A 22,183-nucleotide genomic window follows, 5' to 3' on the forward strand; every position below is an offset into this window, starting at 1 on the left:
GGAGCCAGGCGGGACCCACCACTCCGGGTGGCTCCGCTCCAAGCCAGCGCCGGGCCCACCCGCCATGCGCCCGCTGAGGCCAAGCCGGAGTCACCAACTTGGATCTGGCGCAGCCCCACCTCGGGGCTCCCCCCGCACCCAGCTCAGCCCCAGCACCTCCCCCTTCGGACTGTACCGTGCAGCAAAGGACGACAGGAATTGTAGTCAAGGGGGGTGTCCGAGCGGCCCCCCCCACCAACCCTCTTCGATCCCTCCTAAAGTCACACCCCCCCCATAACCTCACACAAAACCAGCCTCCCCCCGCCCCCAGGGAAGAGGTAGTAACAACACGAGGGGGGCAGAGTCTCCTTTCAACGGATCCCCTTCAGCAGCACCGCCAGCTGCCCCCGTCCAACATGGGGTGGGAGGGAGGCAGCAGGAGAGGCCCCTTAATACACTGTAGCCAGCACCAGGAAGGGGGGTACTCAGCCCCCAAAGAAACCTGTTGTAAGGGCAGGATGCGCGGGAAACATCACCTGTTCCCGTGGTGGGGTCACTGGCAGGGCATGTGACTTTACAGCAGGACCCCGAGAAGGGAGTGAAGTTTCCCCTCTAGCCCAGATCTGCACAGGCCACACCCTCTTTGCCCAGATTCCACTGGCCCTGGATTTCCAAGCCTCGGAGTCCTTTCCCACCGCTGAAGGAAAGTGCTAGGTGGTTACTAGAGCGTGGCCTGGACAGAGCCTCCCGACTGGCTCATCATATTCAATTGTGGAGGGGTTGGTTAGTGCAGATCTCCAGGATCCTGTTCATGGTAAATATTTAATCATCTTCACCTCCAACCAATGGCAAGAAGGGCAGCAGCAACCCCTAAGGAGGCATTAACCCTTTGGCAAGGCAAACTTCCTCCCTTAAGACTCATGGTTTCCTTGTGCCTTTTGTCGTCTCCCCTCCCCCATAACCTCTCCTCTGGGCTGGGCCTGAAACAGCTGCCAAGAATTTCCCCTCCTCGCTACTCAGTGCGCAGAGGGACATCCTTACTTAGCTTGTGGAGTGCCCACACTGCGGGAAGGGTCACAACTCCCCATTATTTGAGTCCTCATGAATTGCCAAAGCCTCCCTGAACCTGCCTGTGGTGAGCAGAGCCCCAGAGGCCTACGGACAGAAAAAGAACCCAGCCAGCAGCTATTATAGAGTCTTTGGGGAAATTTTATTGACCTCAGTTTCCATTTTTCCAACCCCTTCTATACAGCTTTCCCTTAAACACAGGAGACCAAACAGATTCCTGAAGGGAAGCAGAAAGAATTGGTCCTATGTGTGCTGACATTCACTGCAATGCCTGGGGTTACAGGTACTGAGATGACAGAAAGTTCTCTCTACAATGTTGGAGGTTGGGCTGTGGGAAGAGATACAAACCCAGCAGCTACCTCTCTGTTTGTGCATTGTGTAAGGGGTCTGATGCTCAGCTCCAAGCCTGAACATTAACACCAAGCCCCCTTTCTGTCCCAGGGGCAAGCTTCTGGATAATTCAATGTCCTCCATGAGCTCAGGAGATCCTTGCAGCTGGGCTTGTATGTAACTTGATGCCTGAGCTCTTCCCACACCTCAGAAATGACAGTGTTTGGGGCAACAAATGCGCTGGACTCTCCTTTTAGCTCCATCCAGGAGCAGTATGGGCAGGTGTGCACATTTCCTAGGAAGGGCAGCAAGTTTGAGTGGATCTGGGGCAGCCATGGAGATGAGCAGCCAGGAAATGACAGGCCAGCCAACTGTGAAAACAGGGCAGAAGACAAAGAAATAGGAAGGAAAGAAAACAAACCTGACGTGAGATGCATACACCCGCAATCCAAAGCATGACAGTGTCCCCCTGGAGAGGACGCTGAGCCCTGAGGATCCTTTCCCCGCTATTCTCCCCTTCCCCAGGACAATGACCAACAATACTTTCTGCATCAGAGTGGGTCCAGAGGAAGGCACAAGACTTCCAGACTGCACCTCACAGACAATACCCCCTCCTGACAAGCTGGTGATCACCCTGTGCCACATACTCCTGTGCTCGCAATGAACCATTAAATAGCATTCCCTACTGCTGCCCTAAGTCCCTGTCACCAGCAGGAACAGGAGAAAGCAAGCCCAATCAAAGCCCAAATACCTGTCCGCCTAGTAATTCTCCTGGCAGGTTTTCAAGAGGCCTCAGGGCACCAGGCCAGTCTTCTGAGAAGTCGCACAAAGAGTTTGTCTCCATCATTCCTGAGAGAGTCACCATCTCCTGCCTTGCAAACAAACAGCAATTTAAATCACACTGACCCAGTCAGTGAAAAGGAGCAGCAGGTAACTGGGTGCACCAGTCATCACATGAACGAGTGCTGTCATCCCACTCCATGGTTCAAACCTAGGAGAAATCATCAGGCCCTTCATCCCCTTGTGTCCAGACTGGGAGGGGTATGCATGACTCCTCTCCAGGGAGCACTGGTGGAAGAGATAGGAGATACTGGACCTAGTCCTTGCTCTCTCATCAAACCCAGCAATTGGAGTCCCAGTCCCCTGGGCTTTTCTCCCCAATGCCCACCATGCAGCTGGGGAAGAGGGCAACGCAGGCACACATCACATACAACACAGAGAAGCATTTTCCAGAACACTGGGGAATTTATACTATATTCACCACTGGGACATTTGAGCACCTGGTAGGATTTGCTTGCATCAATCCCTCCCTTCTATGGTATAAGGCGCCTGATACCTACCTCTCCGTGTCAGAGTATCAAGCTTCACAGGCTCCCAGGCATGTTAACATACCATTCACTCCAGCTACCTGCTGCCTAGGGCAGCTCAGTGTAATGGCCACTATATCCAGAGAGATCCTAGGAAGCGCTGGGAAGGACACCCACTGATTTGGGGGATCCTCCACATTTCATGTTGCTAGGCTTCTGCCACTTCCTCCTCCCAGAAGAGTTTCTCCCCTACAAGACTCTAGAGGAGCCACGGGCAACTGGAAGACACTTTCCTTGGAAGTCCTTGTCCACACAGGAGAGGATGCTGGGTGGGCGGGTCCCAGGCATGCAATGCCCGTCTCCACAGCTTGACTTGCATGTCCCAGGACCGGCGGCTATATTTCTTGTACTTATTTGGAGTTTGGGGGTGAATCCCTGGCTGCCGAGCGGCCCTGGGAATGAAGCATAACATTTATCAGTGACCAGGTGCTTCCGTTAAACATTCCTCACCCCAGCATCAAGACCACCCTAACCCAGCAGGAGCAAACACTAATAGGTCCCCAATAGGATGTAGGAAGCATGCTCCAAAGGCTCCTGAATATGCCAAGTTTCTGGGACTTTTGGAAGGAGGCAGGGACAGGAAGTTGCCTTTAGGCAGGATCAAAAGGAAGGAAGTCACTTTACATCAGTTTCAAGTATCTCTTCAGTTGGTGGGGGAATCTGAACCAGCAGGCTTATATGGGAAGTGGAGGTGAAAGCCAGGGACCACCTCACTTGGGGACCTGTTGTCGGAAGTGCTGGTAGCCAACAGTATTCTTCCCATAGTCTATCTGCTTCTGTCTCCTCTGCAGGATGGTATCGTCTGTCTCAGTGTCAGATCTGGTGAAGAGAAAAAGTTTAGTACTAGACACACAGAAGTCAGCCCTGGACAAGGCACATGGTCAGCATCCAACACACCTCAGTCCTGAGCTGGCTCCTCTTGCTAGGCCTGGCCTTGTGCCAATTCCCACGCTGACAGTCTTAACTTCAGGGGAGAAGGGCTTTGATGACAAGGGCCTGTCCCAAGGAAAAGAAAGTTCGTTGCACGATAAACTTGCTTGTGTCACAGCCAGGTGTGACCCACTGCATCCAGACTGTTTGGTCCTGGGAAGCAGAACTAAAGCTGCATTGCCCAGTTATCATAAAGGTACAGAGGATCCAGCTCAGCTTCTGGGACAGTTTATTCCTTTGAAACTCAGAACTGAAGCATTAAGACCTGTCAGCCCTCTCCTGAGAGGGCAACAGGATTACTCCAGGCCAGCTCTGGGGTCCGTTGATGGAAGCCCAGGATGCATGATCAAGGCAGCCAGTCATATTCTAAGATTGTGTGTATTGCAGTGGTACTCTCAGTCCCCCATTCAGAATCAGAGCCCCATTGTGCTGCATGTTATACAGACACAGAGAGACAGTCCTTGCCCCAGAGTTTACAAAGGAGGGGGAAGGAAAACAGTCAAATAGATACAAATATATATCTACAACACAAAAATGCAGATGTATATATCTTTAGAAAAGTCAAATAGCCAACTGCCAATTAAGCTAAACCTTCATTAACTGGCAGGTTTCTATACTGTAACAAGTATCAGCGGCTGATCTATACACTCCTCCTATCAGGCCAAGGACATAAGAACAAGTCAAGGGGTGTCATCCCATCCCCAAATACCCATTGCCATCAGCAGGGATCCCTTCAGCCTCATCTACAAAAGAGAAAATGGTGACTCAGGAAAATGCTTGAATGTAACACCTTCTTCCGATCTTATTTTCTGTTTATCTTTTAGACTAAGCTTCTTCGTGTGGGGGACTTTATGTTTTATACAGGGTCAAGAAGGGTCAGTGCTTAGTTAATAGGATGACATCTTAACTGTCAGATTAAAAATATAGGACAACTAAGCAATGTGACATAACTAAATCTATAGCCCCACATCTTACCATAGCTTCACATACTCTCTCAGGACTGCTGAGTGTCTACAAGGCCACTGGGAGATTAAACCCAAGAGTTCCACTCTGCAACAGCAACATTTCTACTGGGATATGTAGTGCCACTTTCCACAGAGCAACAATGGGAATTCTGGGCAAGGAAGGAGACTGGGAGAAGAGGGGTATCCGAGTCAGCGAACCAGGTCGTGCTGGTGAGGGAATGGCACTATATGCGAAAGAGAGCATAGAATCAATGAAGTAAAAATCTTAAATGAACCAAACTGTACCACAGAATCTCTATGGGTAGTAATTCCATGCTCTGATAAGAAGAAAATAGCAGTAGGGATATATTACCAACCACCTGACCAGGATGATGATAGTGACTGAAATGCTCAGGGAGATTAGAGAGGCTATTAAAATAAAAAACTCAATAATAATGGGGCATTTCAACTATCCCCACATTGACTGGATACATGTTACTTCAGGACGGGATGCAGAGATAAAGTTTCTTGACACCGTAAATGACCGCTTCTTGGAGCAGCTAGTCCTGGAACCCACAAGGAGAAGCAATTCTTGATTTACTCCTAAGTGGAGCACAGGATCTGGTCCAAGAGGTGACTATAGCTGGACTGCTTGGTAATAGTGAGCATAATATAATTAAATTTAACATCCCTCTGGCGGGAAAACACCATAGCAGCCCAACACCGTAGCATTTAATTTCAGAAAAGGAGGACTACACGAAAATGAGGAGGTTAGTTAAACAGAAATTAAAAGGTACAGCGCCAAAAGTGAAATCCCTGCAAGCTGCATGGAAACTTTTTAGAGACACCATAATAGAGGCTCAACTTAAATGTGTATCCCAAATTAAAAAACAAAGTAAGAGAACCAAAAAAGTGCCACTGTGGCTAAACAAAGCAAAAGAAGCAGTGAGAGGCAAAAAGCCATCCTTTAAAAAGTGGAACTTAAATCCTAGTGAGGAAAATAGAAAGGAACATAAACTCTAGCAAATGAAGTGTAAAAATATAATTAGGAAGGCCAAAAAAGTATTTGAATAACAGCTAGCCAAAGACTCAAAAGTAATAGCAAAAAAATTTTTGAACACATCAGAAGCAGGAAGCCTGCTAAACACCCAGTAGGCCAACTGGATGATCAAGATGGAGTGGAAAATACAATAAGCAGGTATAAATATACAGCGCATGAAAAGATGAAAGTTGCCTTACCAAGTGGGGGGTCAGTGCTAACGAGGCCAATTCAATTACGGTGGATGTGGCCCATTCCCAACAGTTGACAAGAAGGGGTGAATATCAACAGAGGGGAAATTAATTATAAATTAAATAATATTTAAAAGGTATTATTAATCATTTCCTCTCTGTTGATATTCACCCCTTCTTGTCAACTGCTGGGAATGGGCCACATCCACCTTGATTGAATTTATTTATACATGTTTACTGTATTTTCCACTCCATGCATCTGATGAAGTGGGTTATAGCCCACAAAAGCTTATGCCCAAATAAATTTGTTAGTCTCCAAAGTGCCACAAGGACTCCTCGTTGTTTTAACTGATACAGACTAACATAGCTACCCCTCTGAAACCTGGTTAAAAGATAGGAAACAAAGGGTAGGATAAATGGTCAGTTTTCAGAATGGAGAGGGGTAAATAGTGGTGAAGAGTTACAAAGGGAACTCACAAAAATGGGTGACTGGGCAACAAAATAGCAGATGAAATTCAGTGTTGATAAATGCAAAGTAATGGACATTGAAAAACATAATCCCAATTATACATATAAAATGCTGTGGTCTAAATTGGCTGTTACCACTCAAGAAAGATGTTGGAGTGATAGTGGATAGTTCTCTGAAAACATCCACTCAATGTGCAGCAGCAGTCAAAAAAGCAAACAGAATGCTGGAAATCATTAAGAAAGGAATAGATGGTAAGACAGAAAAGATCATACTGCCTCTATATAAATCCATGGTACCCCTCCATCTTGTATATTGCGTGCAGATGTGTCTCAAAAAGATATATTGGAATTAGGAAAAGTACAGAGAAGGGCAACAAAAATGATTAGGGGGATGGAGTGGTCCACATGACAAGAGATTAATAAAACTGGGACTATTCAGCTTGGAAAAGAGATGATGAAGGAGGGATGTGATCGAGGTCTATAAAATCACGACTGGTGTGGAGAAAGTAAATAAGGAAGTATTATTTACTCTTTGTCATAACATAAGGAGTAGGGGTCACCAAATGAAATTAAGAGATAGCAGGTTTAAAAACAAAAAAAAGGAAGTATTTTTTCACACAACACACAGTCAACCTGCGGAACTTCTTCCCAAAGGATGTTATAAAGCCCAAGACTATAACAGGGTTCAAAAAAGAACTAGATAAGTTTATGGAGGATAGGTGCATCAATGGGTATTAGACAGGATGGGAAGGATGGTGTCCCGATCCTCTGTCTGCCAGAAGCTGGGAATTGGCTACAGGATGGATGAAGGATGAATGATTATCTGTTCTGTTCATTCCCTCTAGGGTGCCTGGCATTGGCTGCTGTCGGAAGACAGGATACTGGGTTAGATGGACCTTTGGTCTGACCCAATATGGCTGTTCTTATGCCCCCGGCTATCCAACTCACTCTTGGTGTGTTCCAGCACAAATTGCTCATTCTTCCTCCCATGCACTCACTACATTAAACATCATGCTCTCCCTTGAAACCACAGTAATAATCCTAAATAGAGACATTTGTCACCACCAGCTCCCTTTTCTCTTTGGGATCCTTGCCCCATTAATTATATGCTTTTTATCTCTAAGGCCAGAGTCAAATGTCTGTTAACTATGTATAATCTAGACAGAAAGCTTCTGCATATCATGTGCGTTTCCACCCACCTGTCTCTCTCACATAAAGACGCTGTTCCAGAGGCAGGCTCCTCACATCCCACAACAAGAGGGTCATGAAACAGAGAACTGTATGCCAGTTATGGAAGAAAATCAATTCTCCACCCTAGACAGAGCTTACAACCCTTCCCTACAAAGCAGCTAGCTCAGGGACCCATCCTACCCTTGGCCCACAGAAAACACCTACTTCTGCAGCTAGTGCCTGCACGGGACAGAATTCTCTTTCCTAAATTGCGCCAGCTAAAAACGGAGCTTCCAAGAAGGGTTCCACCCCAAGGGGGAGCAGCCAAAGGGCTCCGGGTGACAAGCGCCTCCAAATTAGTTTGCCGGAGCCTAAAGGGGGCCGTCAGCCAAGCGAGACGGGGGCTAAAGAGCACCGCCAACAGGCAGGAATGCAAACAAGGCGTCAGGCCGGCCCTGTTCCTGCCCCTCTTGACCCTGCCTGAAGCCCCGGAGCCACCGACAGGGAGCAGGGCCGCCTCGATCACCGAGGTTCAGGCGCGTTCGCTGTTCACGGGCATTTAGCGCCTCGCAGCCCCCGCCACGAACCAGCACCGGCCGGCGAGCCGGGCCCCGCTCCACAGCGCGCAGCGGGGGCGTCTGCCAGGTTCGCAGAGTGCACCGCCCGCACTCCGGCACAGCGCGGGGCCCGCGGGGGGGGGGGGCCGCCGGGGCGGGCAGCCGGGGATGGGGGGGTCCCGCCGGGGGGCGCCGGGGATGGGGGGGTCCCGCCGGGGCGGGCAGCCGGGGCTGCCGGGGGGGCGCCGGGGCCGGGCTGCCGGGGGGTCCCGCCGGGGGGCGCCGGGGCGGGCAGCCGGGGGGTCCCGCCGGGGCGGGCAGCCGGGGCCGGGCTGCCGGGGGGTCCCGCCGGGGCGGGCAGCCGGGGCCGGGCTGCCGGGGGGTCCCGCCGGGGATGGGGGGGTCCCGCCGGGGGGCGCCGGGGCGGGCAGCCGGGGCCGGGCTGCCGGGGGGTCCCGCCGGGGATGGGGGGGTCCCGCCGGGGGGCGCCGGGGCGGGCAGCCGGGGATGGGGGGGTCCCGCCGGGGATGGGGGGGTCCCGCCGGGGGGCGCCGGGGCGGGCAGCCGGGGATGGGGGGGGTCCCGCCGGGGATGGGGGGGTCCCGCCGGGTCCCGCCGGGGGGCGCCGGGGATGGGGGGGTCCCGCCGGGGCGGGCAGCCGGGGCCGGGCATGGGGGGGGTCCCGCCGGGGATGGGGGGGTCCCGCCGGGGGGCGCCGGGGCGGGCAGCCGGGGATGGGGGAGTCCCGCCGGGGGGCGCCGGGGCGGGCAGCCGGGGCCGGGGGGGTCCCGCCGGGGGGCGCCGGGGCGGGCAGCCGGGGATGGGGGGGTCCCGCCGGGGGGCGCCGGGGCGGGCAGCCGGGGATGGGGGGGGCGCCGCCCGTCAGCGGCTGGAGAAAACCCGTCTCCGACCGAGCGCAGCCCCGCCGAGGAGTCCCCGGGGCAGACACCGGCCCGTCTCCACCGGCCCGGGGCTGTCCCCGCCGCCCGGGGCCGCCTGGCTCCCCGCGGAGCGAGCGACGGGCTCCGGGGGCGGCTGCGCGGGAACAGGGCGGCGCGGGCCCGGGCGCGGGATCGGCCCAGGTCACCCCCGGGACACCTGCGGGCCAGCGGCTCCCGGCCACCCAGCGCGCGGGGCGCGGGCAGCATGAGCACCGGCGTGCGCGTGCGCAGTAACACGTCACCAGGCTAGGCTTTGCCTGTCGAACGGGGGGGACTCCCCCGCACTAATAATTACAGACCGCGCCCCCATGAATCACGTGCCCTCGGGGCGGTGATTGGCTTCACGGAGCCAATAAGCGCTAGATGTGGGCGGAACCCCTTCCATCCGTCCAATATCAAGAGCAAACGTCCCGTCCACCATTCTCTCCCCCAATAGGTTCTCACTTCGTTTGAGTCGCGCGGACATTACCCAATCAGAGAGCGGCTGTGTGTTTGGTCCCGTCCCCCGGTCACCCTGATTGGCTACAGTCGGCAACAATCTCTGTGATTGGCTGGGATCCGGCGGCAGGTTTAAGTTCCCCCTGTTCTATTTTCATTCAAGTCTGCGGACCCGGGGACTGGGGCGAGACCGGAGCAGCGATCGGCGCGGGGCGGTGCGGGGCGCGGCCGGGGGCGGGGCAATGGGCGCGGGGCGGCACCGCCGGCTGGGGGGACCCGGGGACTGGGGCGAGACCGGAGCAGCGATCGGCGCGGGGCGGTGCGGGGCGCGGCCGGGGGCGGGGCAATGGGCGCGGGGCGGCACCGCCGGCTGGGGGGACCCGGGGACTGGGGCGAGACCGGAGCAGCGATCGGCGCGGGGCGGTGCGGGGCGCGGCCGGGGGCGCGGCCGGGGGCGGGCGCGGGGCGGCACCGCCGGCTGGGGGGACCCGGGGACTGGGGCGAGACCGGAGCAGCGATCGGCGCGGGGCGGTGCGGGGCGCGGCCGGGGGCGGTGCGGGGGCGGGCGCGGGGCGGCACCGCCGGCTGGGGGGACCCGGGGACTGGGGCGAGACCGGAGCAGCGATGGGCGCGCCGTGGGGCGGGGCGGGGCGCGGCCGGGGGCGGGGCAATGGGCGCGGGGCGGCACCGCCGGCTGGGGGGACCCGGGGACTGGCCGCGGCTCTGGCTCCGGCGTGAGCCTGTCCCGGGCGGGGCGTGACCCGAGGGCGCCCGGATGCCCTGGGCTCGGGCCGCGGGCGGTTGCCGCGGGTGACCCGGCTTGTGTGCTCCCAGGTGGCGGTCCCGTGGCGCCATGGCCGGGAATCTCTCCCCCGCGGGACCCGGCGGCGCCCGCTCGCGTCTCGGCTTCCGAGCCCGCTGCAGGATGGTGCTGAACTCGCTGCGGGCTACGGAGGTCTCCCTGCCCTTCACCCCGGAGCCGCCCCGCACCCCGGTCACCGACCTCGCTCGGGGCTTTAGGAACCTCAGCACCGTGGCTGGGTAAATCCCGCCTCGCCGCCGCGGGCGCTGGGGCCGCGCGGGGAGAATCCCCGGCCTGGCCGCTGGGATGCGCAACAGACCCAGGGACCAGTGCGGTGCCGGGGGACGGGCTCGGCCTCCGCCCCGACGGGACCGAAGTCTGCCATGCGCCCGCCCTGCCGGCGAGCGCAGAGCCGGGCCGTGCACAGGCTCCGCTTGGTGCTTTGCTGAATTCCGCGGGCGTTTCGTCCGCCTGCCGCTCAGGCTGCCCAGCAGGCAGAGACCGAATCGTGCTTCTGATCTCCCCAGAGCAGGGCGAGGGGCAGTAGTGCAAGTCGCATTGGGAAAGAAGCTGGGGGGTAAGAGAGTCTCTTTGCTCAGCTTGAGTCAGGATGTGCACACCCACTAGAGCTCCTACTACAGGGATTGGGTCAGCAGTTTGCTCTTGATGCCTGTGGGGAGGGTTGATAAATTCAGGCCTAAATTTAGGATTTTCTTGCTGTTTAGTGTTTGCATCATTGTGTTGAAAACCACTTTAGTCTAAAGGTTGTGATGTCTGCAAGGCCTGCTCAAAAGGACTATAAAACTCTCTGTCCTAGTACCGGTTCCTGCAAGAAACTCTGGGAGGGCTTCTCATTTTAAAAAAAAAAAGTCTCTTGGTGTGAATAGCATGGCCACTAAACCTGTCTGGAGCCCGAGGAGCCATCCCAGGCTGAAAGGATCCATCTTTTTATAAAGGCACCCTCAAGGCCTCCCAAAATGGCTCACAAAACTCAGGCTCTGATAGGGCTGGGGAAGGTAAAGTGGGTGCATGATGCAGAAAAGAGTCCTGACGGAGATCCTGCTGTTGGATCCAGTGCAGTCTCATACCTTGAGGTCTACATGCTGATTTACAAAAATGTCACAATTTCCCCCATCCCCTAATACTTTGGATTTTGATGTGTTGTTGCAGGGACACGCCAAAGTGCTGTCTAGATCTGTCTGATCTCAGCAGTGGTGAGGAGACGCCCACCTTCAATTTCACCCATTCCCCAGACATGGCTGGTAAGAGCTGACTGGCTGGGACAAAATTGAGCCTTAGCCCTAGTTTTATTGCTTGCTATTACGCTGGTGGCAAGACCCAAAAGAACATCTTTGGTAACAGCTAGTACTGTCAGCCAGCTCGGCTCCTTCCCATTATTATTGTTGTTTGTTATTTGTTTTGTATTGCAAGAATGCCTACCTAGGGGTCCCAATCAAGGACCAGTACCTCATTTTGCTATGTGGTATTAAATAAGTAATAAGAGAGTTCCTGAGAACTCTCTCGTTATGGGATTATGAAAAGATGCAACAGGTGGATTAAACAGATAGACGGGTTGTGGGTAGATGAAGACAAGTAAAACAAGCACATTTTGCATAGTATAGGCAGTAGCTGCAGCTCACCTGACTGGCTATTTCCAACCGTCAGTGTTTGTAATTGTTAATAATGGTGCCAAGACTCTCAGAATCCTCAGCTCCAGCTGTACACCCCTTCAATATGAGACAGTCCAAAACGAGCCCAGCTTCCACAAGGACTAGACTTCACAGACTAGCCAGGTGGAAAGGACTCTTCCATCCTTATAGTGAAAAGATTGGCTGTTGTAGCTATTCTCTTAGCATGCTCCCTTGAACTGGTCTCTAACGGCTGTTGCCAATGCATGGAAAGCATCGGCACATGGGATAATTTGTCTTTACCGTTTACATAAATCTAGGGATGCTGTAGCAACACATCAGCAATATTAGTGGCGCACATCCCCCGTCTCACGCTGCCTTAAAAGTGAAGGTTACAAATATTGTCTTCCTTGAACAAGTTAAATCAGCAGCAAATGCTGCTTTACTAGTTTTGTGAATCTCAAAATCTTCAAGTTTGTCTCATCCATCCCTTGGGACTGTGCAGTACTGAGCCCTGCCATATAATTTCTAAAATTTTTTCCACTGTAGTTTGAAATGTCTCCAGTTACTTCCTGGAAACCATTCCACAGCCTGGGTCTCCTCACTAGGAGGTGTTCCTGATATTCCGCCTACCATTATCCGTTTCTGTCTAATCTCCCATCTTGGGTAGTCATAGCATGTTGGCCACAGGAGACTCTTGATGCCTTTTCTTCATTTACCATAATTGCTCCTAGTTTATGCTCCATGCTCATGCCCACTGTGTTTTGCTGATTTATCTCTCTTCAGCTGTAGGTCGAGTGGACTCATCAGGACCTCCGCATGGGCTGTAAGTTCTGTATATCAGGGCTCTTCTATGAGCACCCATCACCACAGTATCTGTAGTTCCTGTTAATGAGCCAGATCAGATGAAGAATGATATGCTCTGAAATGGCAATACATACCAGGCTTGGGCTGAGGAAGAGATTTTCCCTCAAAAGTAGCAGGGATCTTTCCTGTTCTGCCCAGATAGTCGTCTTATCTTTGTAAAATGTGAGTGACTCATGGCTGGAAGATACTGTGCAGTTAAGCAAGGAGTCTTAATATTTAGGTTCTAGATGGAGTGTGCCATGTGCCATGTCATACAAACCTTTCCTTTCCAGCTGCTGAGTCTTTGCACTCCTTCTCCTTTTGAGCTCTATTTAATCATAACCACCATTCATTTACAGAGAGGGTCAGTAATAATATGGACTCCTTCACCTCCAATCAGCTGTTCAGATCTGGCTACCGTTAGTAGTAACCAAAAGTAGTTTCTATTCTGTGGCTCTGGTTTTCATGTGAATGAGCATTGTGTGTTTTTTAAACCAACTCAGCCCAGTTCCTAATTCAGAGGTTTTCATATCACAAAAAAAACACCGCTTTGTCAGCAGGCTCAATGGACAGACCAAGGACTAAATGGGCCACAGTAATTGAATTCCCTTTGATGGGATCCTTCCAAAATATGATTGAGGCGTGCGAGAGGGTGAAGTGAAGTTCTGTGCTGCAGCTGCCCATACAGTACCTTCTTCTGTGGCTAGACTGCTTCAGTCTCCAGCATGGTCAGGCAGGCACCATTTCTGTTATGTATCTGCATTGCAGTGCTCACATGCGAAAAGAGAAGCAAAGTCAAGTCAAAAAGATCTCTGAGTAAATCTGAAGGCCTGTTTTAATAATTAGGCTATAAATTTACTCTTAATTGTTAGCTCAACTGTAATAAGTATATATATGTTCATAATATGTGACTAACCTATAACAACAAATGTTAATGGGACAAGATACAAAAGGGAGACAGAAAAACTGAATTAGTCTAAACAAAAAGGTAACTTTGATATAACTCAAGGACTATGTTAAAATCATGCTTGGTAAACTGATGATGTGGAACCAGAAAGTAAGTAACCAAAATTGCTATGTCAGAAACTAGCCCTAACTAGTGGACTAAATAATAAACATTCATTACTGAAAACAATTTGACCTACTTTCATTAACATCTGTTATGGCAGGTAACATCTTAGAACTTTCATATACTTTTTAGAGTTGGTAAAGTTGTAGGGCCAGTTATTACAACAGCTATTTTACCCACCATTCCCTTTAAGGGTCCTTAAAGAAAGAGATTTGGGGAAGAAAATAAGAAAGAACAGAGGGAAGAACAAATGGAAGCGAACTTTGCCATCATGGCTGTCACCCCCACCATCTCCTGGGTTTCTGAGCCTCTGTTACCCTAACCGTGAGCAATGTCCTGACCAGACTGAGCCAGACAACATCGCCACCCATAGCAGCTCCAGCTGAATCCCAACAACCAACTGAGATGAAACGAGACTGGATTTAAACTGGAGCTGCTGCTGTCATTAATCTCCACTAACTTCTTTTCTTTTCCCCAAAGGGACAGTTTAGGACTTTAACAGAAGTAGCAACAACAACAGCTCCAGCTCATCTCAACTAACTTTTTCATTCTTACCAAAGAAGACAGTAATTATCATAGGCCTGAACGGGACTGCGAGAGGTTATCTAGTCTAATCCCCTGCACTCATGGCAGGACTAAGTATTATCTAGTTCATCTTTGATACCATCAAATAGACTGTCACACAAGGGTGTTTTTCCTTCTATAACTCCCTATAGCTAACAGGAAAGGGAACAAGGGATGTTCAAATGAAAGCCTTACTTAATACCTTACATTTGAAATGGCTTAACTGCTTTCCTTCTTTTCTGCATCTTTAATAAAAGATTAAAAAGGATTTTTAATTATATGTCTGCCACGGTACTAAGCAGGCTGTGGTCTCTGTATACCAAACCCCAGACCTTGTTTAATAGAGTTTAATGTTGGACAGTGACTGGGTTATGTTAACAACTTCAGCTCATATTCCATCTAAATTAGTACAACAGGTCACTGGTCTCTCCTCCTTCAAATCCTTCCTCAAGAACCACTTCTGCTGAGACCCTGCACAAGATCACTGACCAATGACAGCAAAACTAGCTAGGCTGAGTGCAGTTTGTAAAATTAACAGGATGACTGTGCAGCCTCCAGCCCCAGGGCTAGAGTTGGATCGGATCCCATCCCCCCAGCACATGCACACCGTCCTCTGTCTGGCACACTTGCTTGGCAAGCCCTGTTTCAGATTAGACTGTGAGCTCTTTGGGGCAGTACCAGCGCAGTGATGCCTAAGCAGGGCCTTTGGGCACTACTGCAATACACAAGAGAACAATCTTTGAAGTTTGTTCAGCGTTTCCTAGATGGGAGCTTATTGCTTCCCTGCCCTGCCCACCCATGCAGGGGGCATTCCAGACCAGGTGGTGCATGTGGCTAGGCTGCTGTCAGAAATGGCTGTTTTCTCTCATACACAATCATCAACGTATTCTTCTCACGAGGCAGCCTCCTGCTGATCATAGACAGCCTGCAGGTTCTTGCCTAGAGCGGCTCCCTGCATTGTCTTTAACTGGCTGCATGTAGTACATATGTTTTCTGGTTTCAGTCCTGCCTGAGCCTGGTCAGGTGGAGTTTGGGCCTGAAGGCCTTTGAAGGGGACAATTCAGTCTCTTCTGGGCCTACTGACAAAGCAGTGTTTTTTTGTGATGTGGAAAATTGGTTTTTAGGGTCATCATGGGAGCACCAGTTGCATTGGGTGTGGTATTATTTCTTACTCAGTTTTACATAAGAATCTGGAAATATGAGAGAGACAGTTTGCAGCTGGCCAGCCATGTCCTGTTCAGCATAAATAGGAGGGATGAACTGTAAAATGAGGGGCAGGATCCCTGAGTCCTAATCTCAGCTCTGCCAGTGACTCACCATGTGGTCTGGGGCGAGATTCTGTTTCTCTGAGACTTAGTGTCCCTTCCATAAAATAGGATAATCATCCTGTCCTGCCTGCTGAGTGTCACCAAGGTGCTGTGTTAGTGCTGAGCATTGTCATTCGGCATAAGTTCTGCAGGGACATACTGAAGTGGGTGGGTCCCCCCTGAGGATGTGCAGGCTGGAGAGCAGAGCAGGACCCAGGACACCCTGACAGGCTGTTTTTCTCCCTGCAGAGAGGCACCGAGACGGAATGTAATATCTTTCCTGGTAAGTGACTGCTCTTCGCTGGGAGACAGGTTATTTTTTTACCGGGAGGAGTTGGGGCACCTGAGCAGGCCCAGAAAATGCTGTGGGCTGGTGTAAGGAGGCTAGATGCAGTGGGACACTGACTGCAGGTTTTGGGGCTCATGCTTACTATTGACCCAGTGAGCGATCCCTTCTGTGCACTGTAGCCCCAGGTATTATGCAGCACACCGAGTTCCCCAGGCTCCATGCATCGAGAGGGCAATGAGACAGACAGCTCCCTGAACAAGGAAAATGTAAGTACCTGCTGGATGGGGTCGGGAGGGCTGCACAGGATTTTTCTGGAAGTGGTGACAGATGGGAGCACATGTCAGCAGCTCCGCAGCTCTGTAGCACAGAATCCTTACCAAGCACTGAATATGGAAAGGGGTAATCCTGTAGGATCCCCAAATTGCCTTTCCTCTTTCCCCACTAACTGCGGTACTGAATCTACTTCTAACCAAGATCCAGTGCCTGTTTAATGCTGGGGGAGGTTTGAAACTGTCGTAGGCTCTTGACCCTGGAGGTAGCAGATGTGGCCAGCTTTCAGCCAAAGGCCCCTTCCCCTTTCTCTTTTTTCAGGAGGGTGTCTGCTTTAAGTGTCCAGGGTGGCAAATGCCTAGGTCCCTGCTGTTTCGAAAGAGAGCAACAGCTCAGCTGGTGAGTTAATGCTTCAGGCTTCTCAGTATCCAATGACCTAACACCATAAGTGTGGAGAGGATAATGCCAATGATAGCCAGAGCGGGATGGGGATGGGTCCTCCTCTGAAATTTGGAGGAGGGGAGCAGGCTGGGTCAGATCTCCCTTTTCTGATGGGAGGCACTGTCTGTGCCTTGTCTGAAGTCTTGTGTCCTGTGGAGAGCAGGAATCAGAGAGGTCACAGGTTTGTGTATTGGTCTGACACTGGGGGCAGTCAGGGAAGTCTGCTCTGCAACAGCTCTAGGCAGTACTCTCTGGGATTCGTTAACAGACTGACCATATGGAGTCTGGTTCTCCACCATCAGGAATTACTGTCCGTGAGTGGCACTGGAAAGCATTGCAGAGCAGGTCTGGGATCTACAGTGCAGCTTTCCTGGGTGGGAGCAAGGCACTGTTGCAGGACTCTAACTCCATCTCCCCCCGTCAGGATGCAGGGGGCTTGGAGGAGTGTGAGGTGAAAGATCTGGGTAGCCCAATTGCTGCAGTGGCCCTGCATCCACGCAGAATGGCAGAGAACTTGGACAGCTTTGAAGAGCTCTTCCCCAGTGAACAAGAAGACCTGGAGGTGAGAAGAGCCAGGCATAGTCATCATCTGCCCTGCATGTACTCCACTGTGTGCTTCATGGAGCAGTTCACGGGCTGGGGAAGTAGACACTGCAGAGTCTATCCTGGACTGGACTGACAGGCTACCGAGAGCCAGCAGGTGTTTGGGAGCATTCTGGATGTTTCTAGGGACCTGGGCAGCTTTGGTAGTGTTTAGCTGGACAAAGTATTGGCAACCTGAGTTCCACTGGGAGAAGATGCAAAGCTCAGCTCTCCCCTTCCACAGCTGGAGGAGTGGAGCTATCTGGGATGTGGTGAGCAGCCCTCCTGGACGCTAGCAGATCCCTAGCAGTGTGTCCTCTCTCCATCACTGGGCACAGCAGCACATAGTTACAGGTTACTCTTGGTCACTGGATACCTGACAGTGATTTCAGGTGAGTTGTGCTTGTGGTTAATGCTGTTTCTCTGCCCCCCAGAAACCAGTGGCTGGGAACCTGTCCTCCAGCATGGCTGTCCTGCTCTCTGGACCCCTCCTCACACAGGACATCAATGTCAGTGAAGTGAGTGAGCTTACCTACTAATACATCATTAAATCAGACCCGCCCATGTGTCTGGGCAAAGCTTGTATCCTGCAGGGCAAAAATCCTTCTTGTACTGGGGGGGTGCTGATAGGGCTGGCATTGCTCACTATCCACTTATTGCCATTCTAGGAGGAGCTGCTCTGCTTCCAGCTCCAAAGGGGCTTTACAGAGATGGGCCTCTGCAACCCAGGCTTCCAGGCAGGGAGCATTGCTCCGAAAGTGTTGAGCTGGGGAGATGGCGCCCCCTTGTGACTTGCCTGTTCTTCCCCTCTTCTCTGTTTCCAAGCAGGTCTCCATCAACAGAAGTCGCCTGTACCGCTCACCATCCATGCCAGAGAAGTTGGACAGACCGGTGCTGAAGCGAATAGTGAGATGCCAGGACAATGAAACTCCAGTCAAGGTGAAACTGAGACGCAGCCCTGTCTATGAGGAGCTGGAGCGGGTAAGGGAGCCAGACCTGGGAATCATTAGGAAAGGGATAGATAATAGGGCAGAAAATACCATGTTGCCTCTTTATAAATTCCACACCTTGAATAATGTGTGCGGATGTGATTGCCCCATCTCAAAAAGATCTGTTGGAACTGGAAAAGGTTCAGAAAAGGGCAACAAAAATGATTAGGGGGATGGAATAGCTTCCATATGAAGAGAAATTAATAAGACTGGGACTTTTGAGCTTGGAAAAGGGATGACTGCGGGGGGATATGATAGAGGTCTATAAAATCATGACTGGTGTGGAGAAAGTAAATAAGGAAGTGTTATTTACCCCTTCTCATAACACAAGAACTAGGGGGTCACCAAATGAAATAAATAGGCAGCACGTTTAAAACAAACAAAAGGAAGTATTTCTTCACACAACGCACAGTCTCCACACTGTGGAACTCTTTGCCAGAGGATGTTGTGAAGATCAAGACTATAACAGGGTTCAGGGAGGATAGGTCCATCAATGGCTACTAGCCAGGATGGGCAGGGATGGTGTCCCCAGCCTCTGTTTGCCAGAAACCGGGAATGGGCGATAGGGGATGGATCACTTGATGATTACTTGTCCTGTTCTTTCCCCCTGGGGCACCTGGCACTGGCCACTGTCGGCAGACAGGACACGGGGCTAGATGGAGCTTTGGTCTGACCCCGTCTGGCCGTTCTTATGCCAGGGACTTTGGAGGGGGTAGTCTAGCCTTTTCTTTGGGGAAACTGTAGGGCGGGTGTTGCCCAGCCCACATGGGCAGAGCCTCACAGTAGAGCAGGGACTGGTTGGCTTGTGTATTGCTAATAGCTGCCTGGTTGGTTGCAGGGTGCAACTCTGAAGAAGACGGCCTCACTCTCAGACATGGAAATTGTCAAAGTTCTCGATCAGGACTATGGCTTCCGACAGCTCATCGGGGACTTCTCTAAGGTCTGTGTCTCTTCCAGCCACCTGTGCCCTGAGCGGTCTCCCAGCTCTCAGAAGGGGTATGCCTTGACATGGGAGAAGGAGCCACCTAATGTTGATGTGCAGAGCTGGTTATTTTCCTTGCTGCACAGCAGTGAGATGAGAATCCTAAGCTGTAACCCCTAGAGACACTCCTAGGGAGCTGGTTTGGTTTCTACATGTTAAACAATCTTTGATTCAAAATCAAATCCCGATGCCCCCAGGGAGGTGGCAGGTAAGTCAAGGATCGGAGAGCAATACCTCCCAGCAAACACAGGAATCCTGTGCTCAAAGAAACAGTTATGGATTTAATCAGAGGATGGAGAATGTGGGTGGGAGGAGTGGATGGGGGGTGAAGATACCAGGAGAGTCACCACAGTACCTTTTGGGTGGAAACCAGTCTGAGTTTGAGAATCTAGAGGAGCAAGGGCCTTGCAGCTATTACGATTCTGAGCTGGACTGAGAATGTCTCTCTAGGTGTATGCGCTGCCGACAGTGACAGGAAGACAACAGGACCTGAGATACGTCACCCCGGAGACTGTGAGCAGTGGCCTCCCCCTGTGTCTGTAACTGTGTCCTTTCCCACCCCAAGTATGCCTGTGCCCCTAGCTCTGCCTCTCCCTCCCCTCCAACATCCTTGTGCACCACTCCTGAGAGCTGCTTGGTGAGGGCTGTTTGACCTGCCTGTTGAAGCTGCTGCTTGTGAATCCTGGTTCAAGTCTTGACTGCATGAATGTGGAGAAAAACTCCTTAATCCAGCCTTCAAAGCTTGTTCACACTAGAGCATAACTCGACACACCCTATTCCAGCCACAAACATCACTTGAATGTTCTCTGGTATTTGGACTGAGTGAGACCTGCTGCACACAGCCTGTGCCTCTTGCTGGCCTGGCAAGAGCAGCGGTTCTGTCTCAGAAGGGGAAGTTGTATAGCTGGAAGCTGCCCCTCATTGTTCAATCCTTTACAGGTGGCTGCTCTTCTCTTTGGGGAATTCCAAAGCTTGATTGAGACATTCTACATCATCGACTGTCGCTACCCCTATGAGTATCTGGGGGGGCACATAAAGGTGAGGGAACTGGGGAGGGTCTGAAGTAGGGGGTGGAACTGGGCAGGGGCACCAGGTGTCTGTGATGAGCCACACCTGGCTGTCGATATCCCCATTTGTGGCTGAGAATCGATCTTTCTTTCTCCATGACCCTGTCCCCTTTTCTGCACTGCAGGGGGCTCTGAACTTTCACAGGCAGGAAGATGTCTTTGAGTTCTTGCTGAAGAAGCCTCTGTTCCCGTCCACCCCACAGAAACGCATTGTCCTTGTGTTCCACTGTGAATTCTCCTCGGAACGGGGCCCCAGGATGTGAGTGCAGGCCCGGTCTGGTCAGAGCTGGGAAGAGGCAGTGGCTAGCAGGGGGTGGGTGCTCCTGGCTGAAATAAGTCTTGGTGCTGCCTGTTGCACTCAGCTCCACGTGTCGCTTTTGAAGGTGCCGCTATCTGAGGGAGGAAGATCGAGCCATGAATGAGTACCCGGCACTGCACTATCCCGAGCTCTACATCCTGAAGGGAGGCTACAAGGAGTTCTTCCCTGAGTACATGGTAATGGCAGGGCATCCAACTGGTGGGGATAAGGATCCTCAGACTTCCTGAGATGGAGCTGACTTGCCTCAAGGCCACAGCAAGTCAGAAAAGTCGGTGTTAGCAGTGGGATTAGAACTGAGTTCCTGGTCCCATTGCTGTGCTTGGACTACTAGACTGTGCCCCACTGCCCACTAGTAGGTGTTGGTTACCAGTGAGGTGAAACCAAAGAAACAATGCCATACCACTGAGAATACAGCAGCCCCAGCTCCCACCATTCGAATTGTCTAGATGGGCTGGCTAGGGTTCCCTTGCTCTAGTTGGATAATGACTTCCCTTCTCTTCTCAGGAGCTATGTGAACCCCAGGACTACTGTCCAATGCACCACCAGGACTACAAGGCAGAGTTGCTGAAATTCCGTACCAAGAGCAAGTTGTGGGCTGGAGACCGGAGGAGACGCAACCAAATCGCTCGCCTCATGAAGTTGTGAAGGCAAAGGCAGCAGCCTTGAGTGGGCACTGCTTGGAAGGGCTCTGCCTTGAACAGCAACGGCCTTTTTTCTCTTGGAAATGTGTCACTTGGTGACAGTCAGAGGCTGGAAAGTGGGAACCTGCTTTGTCCACAGCCATTTCAGATGCTAACGAATGCTACAGGAAGGCTGGTTAAAAAGGTCTTGATTCTTGATGCTGTATCTCAGAAAGACTGTGGCTGAGCATGAACCGGGTGGACCCAGCAGTCCTTAAGGAAACGGGGCCTCCTTCACATGGAAGGCACAGAGTGGGCCAGGTTCTAGGCTGCCTCTCAATGTTGTGCCCAGCCATTGCAGAGCAAGGTATGTCACAGCCTGAGCTTTGACTCCTTTTTCCATCTCCTGCTTCTAGCAGGAACCTCCGTGTTTCTCTTCACTGTTACTCTAGGTTTTGCATTTAATTGTCTCTTTTTAGTGACAGAATAAACAGATACCAAAGTGCTTGATTTGAACAGCTCTCCCTGTCCCTCCAGCCTGGTGACTCCCACCCATCTGTGCCATTAGGATATTATGAAAACATCTTGTGGCAGAAGCCCTTGGGTGACTAAACAGATGCCAAATTCTGGCCTGTGATTGGCTGAGAAGTCCTGTGATGTGTAAGCCTCTATTTTATGCCTCTAAAAGGTTAAAACTGAAGGCTGGAACAATGTTAACCAGTCAGATGACATCTCTTCTGCATCCTTATTATCCTTATACAGTCAGTTAAGGAATTGATGAACAGCAGCTAATCAAATCACATGTGCAAACCTTTGCTTCCTCCTTGGCTCACTAGGATTTTGACTTCTACCATTATCTCCATTTAGAATGTTGGGGAAAAGACAAGTTTGAAATTCCCACCTATAAAGAGGGGGAGTTAACCATTTATATGGATGAGGAGAACATCCCGTTAAGAGGAATATGAATCCTGCTTCAAGGCACAAAG

At 51.8% G+C, this 22,183-nt stretch overlaps 3 protein-coding genes across 9 annotated transcripts in view; 2 read left to right on the plus strand and 1 right to left on the minus strand.

The window, feature by feature from the left end:
* Positions 1-1,167: 1,167 nt before the first annotated feature.
* LOC140916422 (oocyte-specific histone RNA stem-loop-binding protein 2-like) lies at positions 1,168-7,601 on the minus strand (the record flags this gene model as incomplete). Its single annotated transcript, XM_073358071.1, has 6 exons — positions 1,168-1,748; positions 2,129-2,248; positions 2,977-3,136; positions 3,459-3,563; positions 3,642-3,740; positions 7,516-7,601. Coding segments are annotated over 6 exons (858 nt in total), but the record flags the coding sequence as incomplete, so codon positions are not given.
* A 318-nt stretch (positions 7,602-7,919) lies between these two features.
* On the plus strand, positions 7,920-21,451 carry CDC25C (cell division cycle 25C). Of its 7 annotated transcripts, XM_073355042.1 has the most exons (16): positions 9,928-9,953; positions 10,257-10,463; positions 11,395-11,486; positions 12,639-12,678; positions 15,888-15,921; positions 16,107-16,193; positions 16,519-16,596; positions 17,063-17,200; positions 17,655-17,738; positions 18,046-18,201; positions 19,048-19,149; positions 19,642-19,704; positions 20,131-20,229; positions 20,384-20,517; positions 20,642-20,753; positions 21,082-21,451. In XM_073355042.1, the coding sequence occupies exons 2-16, from the start codon at positions 10,276-10,278 to the stop codon at positions 21,220-21,222; spliced, it is 1,548 nt and encodes a 515-aa protein (XP_073211143.1). In that variant the 5' UTR covers positions 9,928-9,953; positions 10,257-10,275; the 3' UTR covers positions 21,223-21,451. The 7 variants fall into 7 exon arrangements, with proteins under 7 accessions (XP_073211150.1, XP_073211143.1, XP_073211146.1 ...); XM_073355049.1 differs by lacking the exons at positions 9,928-9,953; positions 10,257-10,463 and adding an exon at positions 7,920-8,131 and having other exon boundaries at positions 21,082-21,448; XM_073355045.1 differs by lacking the exon at positions 9,928-9,953 and having other exon boundaries at positions 10,225-10,463; positions 11,395-11,438.
* The window catches only part of GFRA3 (GDNF family receptor alpha 3), a 35,376-nt gene continuing 34,639 nt past the window's right edge, over positions 21,447-22,183 (plus strand). Inside the window, exon 1 of the mRNA XM_073355050.1 lies at positions 21,447-21,564. Coding sequence (XP_073211151.1) covers positions 21,447-21,564 — 118 coding nt within the window. The remainder of the gene's footprint in view (positions 21,565-22,183) is intronic.

Source organism: Lepidochelys kempii, chromosome 8 (assembly GCF_965140265.1).
Source record: "Lepidochelys kempii isolate rLepKem1 chromosome 8, rLepKem1.hap2, whole genome shotgun sequence".
NCBI classification, from domain to species: Eukaryota; Metazoa; Chordata; order Testudines; family Cheloniidae; genus Lepidochelys; species Lepidochelys kempii.